Source organism: Limulus polyphemus, unplaced genomic scaffold, assembly GCF_000517525.1.
Source record: "Limulus polyphemus unplaced genomic scaffold, Limulus_polyphemus-2.1.2 Scaffold872, whole genome shotgun sequence".
Lineage (NCBI taxonomy): Eukaryota > Metazoa > Arthropoda > Merostomata > Xiphosura > Limulidae > Limulus > Limulus polyphemus.
The window spans coordinates 183,019-185,698 of NW_013666482.1; the positions used below are offsets into that span (position 1 = coordinate 183,019).

The following is a 2,680-nucleotide window of genomic DNA, read 5'->3' on the forward strand; positions in this document are numbered from 1 at the left end:
AGTTGACAGTCAAGTATAGCTCCTGCAACTGACCTTGTTGTAAATAGAGAAGTTAATGTTACCTCAACGACTCTAACGTACATATCAGCATGGAGTGGTCTCAATGGATTAATAGACATCTCAAGATATGCTCTTAAAAAGTAGTTGACAGTCAAGTATAGCTCCTGCAACTGACCTTGCTGTAAATAGAGAAGTTAATGTTACCTCATGGACAGTAAGATACATGTCAGCATGGAGTGGTCTCAATGGATTAATAGACATCTCAAGATATGCTCTTAAAAAAGTAGTTGACAGTCAAGTATAGCTCCTGCAACTGACCTTGTTGTAAATAGAGAAGTTAATGTTACCTCAACGACTCTAAGGTACATATCAGCATGGAGTTGTCTCAATGGATTAATAGACATCTCAAGATATGCTCTTAAAAAAGTAGTTGACAGTCAAGTATAGCTCCTGCAACTGACCTTGCTGTAAATAGAGAAGTTAATGTTACCTCAAGGACAGTAAGGTACATATCAGCATGGAATGGTCTCAATGGATCAATAGTTATTTGGAAACAGCTGTTAAGAAATGGTAACTAAATCAAAAAGCTGAAATAGGCATTGGAGTACAAAAAATGAAATGAGTAAATAATCTGGAGATATGTGCTAAAATAGTAGTTCAATAAAATGTGAATGAGTAAACAAATGCAATGCCATGGCCTTTGGCTCGTGACCCACCTAGAGAGGGTTAATTAGTAATTCATTTTAACAAATAGTACAGCTGAAATGAGGTTAAATTTGTTTCAACAGTTTTCAGGAAAGGTTACAGTAATTTCTTTTAATTTTATTTTACTAACCCCAAAGCTAGAAATGGGCTATTTGTGCTCTTACCACTGTGGAGATTTAATCCCAGAAATAAGCATTATAAGCCTGCAAGTGTACCACTGAGCCACCAGTAAAAGTAACAGTAATTAACAAAATGTTTGCTTTTTCAGCTTAAAGGTTTGTTGTCTCTTGTTTTGGCCTTTAGTATTTTCCTCAATAATCTAGAAGCACAATGAAGTTAAAATATATTTCATTTGAACATATCTTAAGTGAAGGAGAGCCTCAGATCTTATTTTAGAGCACTTTAAAACCCTTCAGTTTCCAGGGGCTTTTTGTTCCCTCTCATTGATGCAGTTTATTTTCTGATGTACCAACCAAGTTGAAGAGCTTCCTTATACTCCTGGTACCTGATGATGACATAATCTTGTCGAAACGTTGTACATTTATAATAAAGTTTTTTCATTACCCAGTCAAGCCATCTCCAAACTTTTATTTTCTAAAAGGTGGGTTCCTTGTAATCAAATTTATAGATGCAAAATTATATACCTACACATATCCAGCAAAAAATGTTAAGTGACCTTATTGTATATAGAAACACTAATGAAATACTTGTGGAAACATACAGGAATCACAAACAATGAGCAATGGAAAGTAGATGGTGACTTTAATATAAACATTATGACCAAAAACACAGAAGTGAACAGCATCAAGAATATTAATATTGGGATTTTCAGCAGGCCAAACCACGGTTTAAGAGTTTCATTTAACCTCTCTAGGATCAAAACATTGTTTCACAACACTTGCTGTATACTGGGGGTCATTCTCCTGCTGGCAGATGAATCCTCAATTAATGAGTTGTGTTCCTGAGGGAATGGTAGAATGGATAAGAATCTGCCAGTAATTATCAGCAGTCACGATGCCATCAATTTTGTGTAAATGTGTGGCTGAGATGAAGCCCCAAACTTATATTTATTTCCCACCATGCATCTCTTTAGATACTGTACTCTGACTAAGATACTGTCCTTTTATTTGCCATTACACAAACTGTTGTTGATTGTTCCCAAACAATTTGAACTGTAAAGTATGGACGGGCGAGTTGTTAAAACAGGTGATCCCTTCAGGCAGTGTTTGACCCCCCCCCCCTCTTTTGGGAAACTGGTCTGAAAAAAAAAATTGAATAATACGAAATAAGTCTAAATCACTCAAATAAGGGAAGAATGAAAATCTAAAATGGAAAATTCAGAGCAGACAGGCATCACATGATACAGAAAAGTGAGGTTGAGAACTTATATAAATATTTTATTTTTAAGTAAGAAATTAAAGCATATGATATTAAAATTTGAATTATAAACCATGTTTTGATATCATGTTTATTGATACGTTGAAAATAAAAAGTTTTTAATCAAATTTTGAATATAAATCTTGTAAAAAAATTGATGTTTAAGTGTTTTTTTAATATTTACTTTTAAATTAAGAAATTAAATAATGTATAATACTAGCATTTGATATAATACTACAGTTTGATACCAAACATATTAACATAAATTCATGAATTAGTGTGTTGTCTGTCAGTTAGTCAGTAGACACTAAAAGGATGTTGCATAAGAGTTGCATAATTTTTAATATTTCTTAGTCAACATTATTCATATCAAGTCTGTGCACGTAGGGTTAATATTTTAATTTTTTCACATACTTGTTACGACAACGGAAGTCACGCGACGCTGGGAGCATGCACGCTGGAATTTCTATAAGGATCAGGGAACCTCACAAATGTCCCAGCATTTGCTAGATGCCCTCGTTTTTAGTATTAGTTTTTATTTAGTTTTTAGTATTTAATGGCAGATAGATAGATATAGAGACAGATAATTGAGTCAAGC

The 2,680-nt window shown here is 33.7% G+C and overlaps 1 protein-coding gene across 1 annotated transcript in view; it reads right to left on the reverse strand.

The window, feature by feature from the left end:
- LOC106460970 (myotubularin-related protein 13-like) overlaps window positions 1-2,680 on the reverse strand; it is an 89,773-nt gene that overhangs the window by 46,613 nt on the left and 40,480 nt on the right. Inside the window, exons 18-19 of the mRNA XM_022387757.1 lie at window positions 491-557; window positions 176-179 (exon numbers count right to left, since the gene is read on the reverse strand). Of these exons, the coding sequence (XP_022243465.1) occupies window positions 176-179; window positions 491-557 (71 nt within the window). The remainder of the gene's footprint in view (window positions 1-175; window positions 180-490; window positions 558-2,680) is intronic.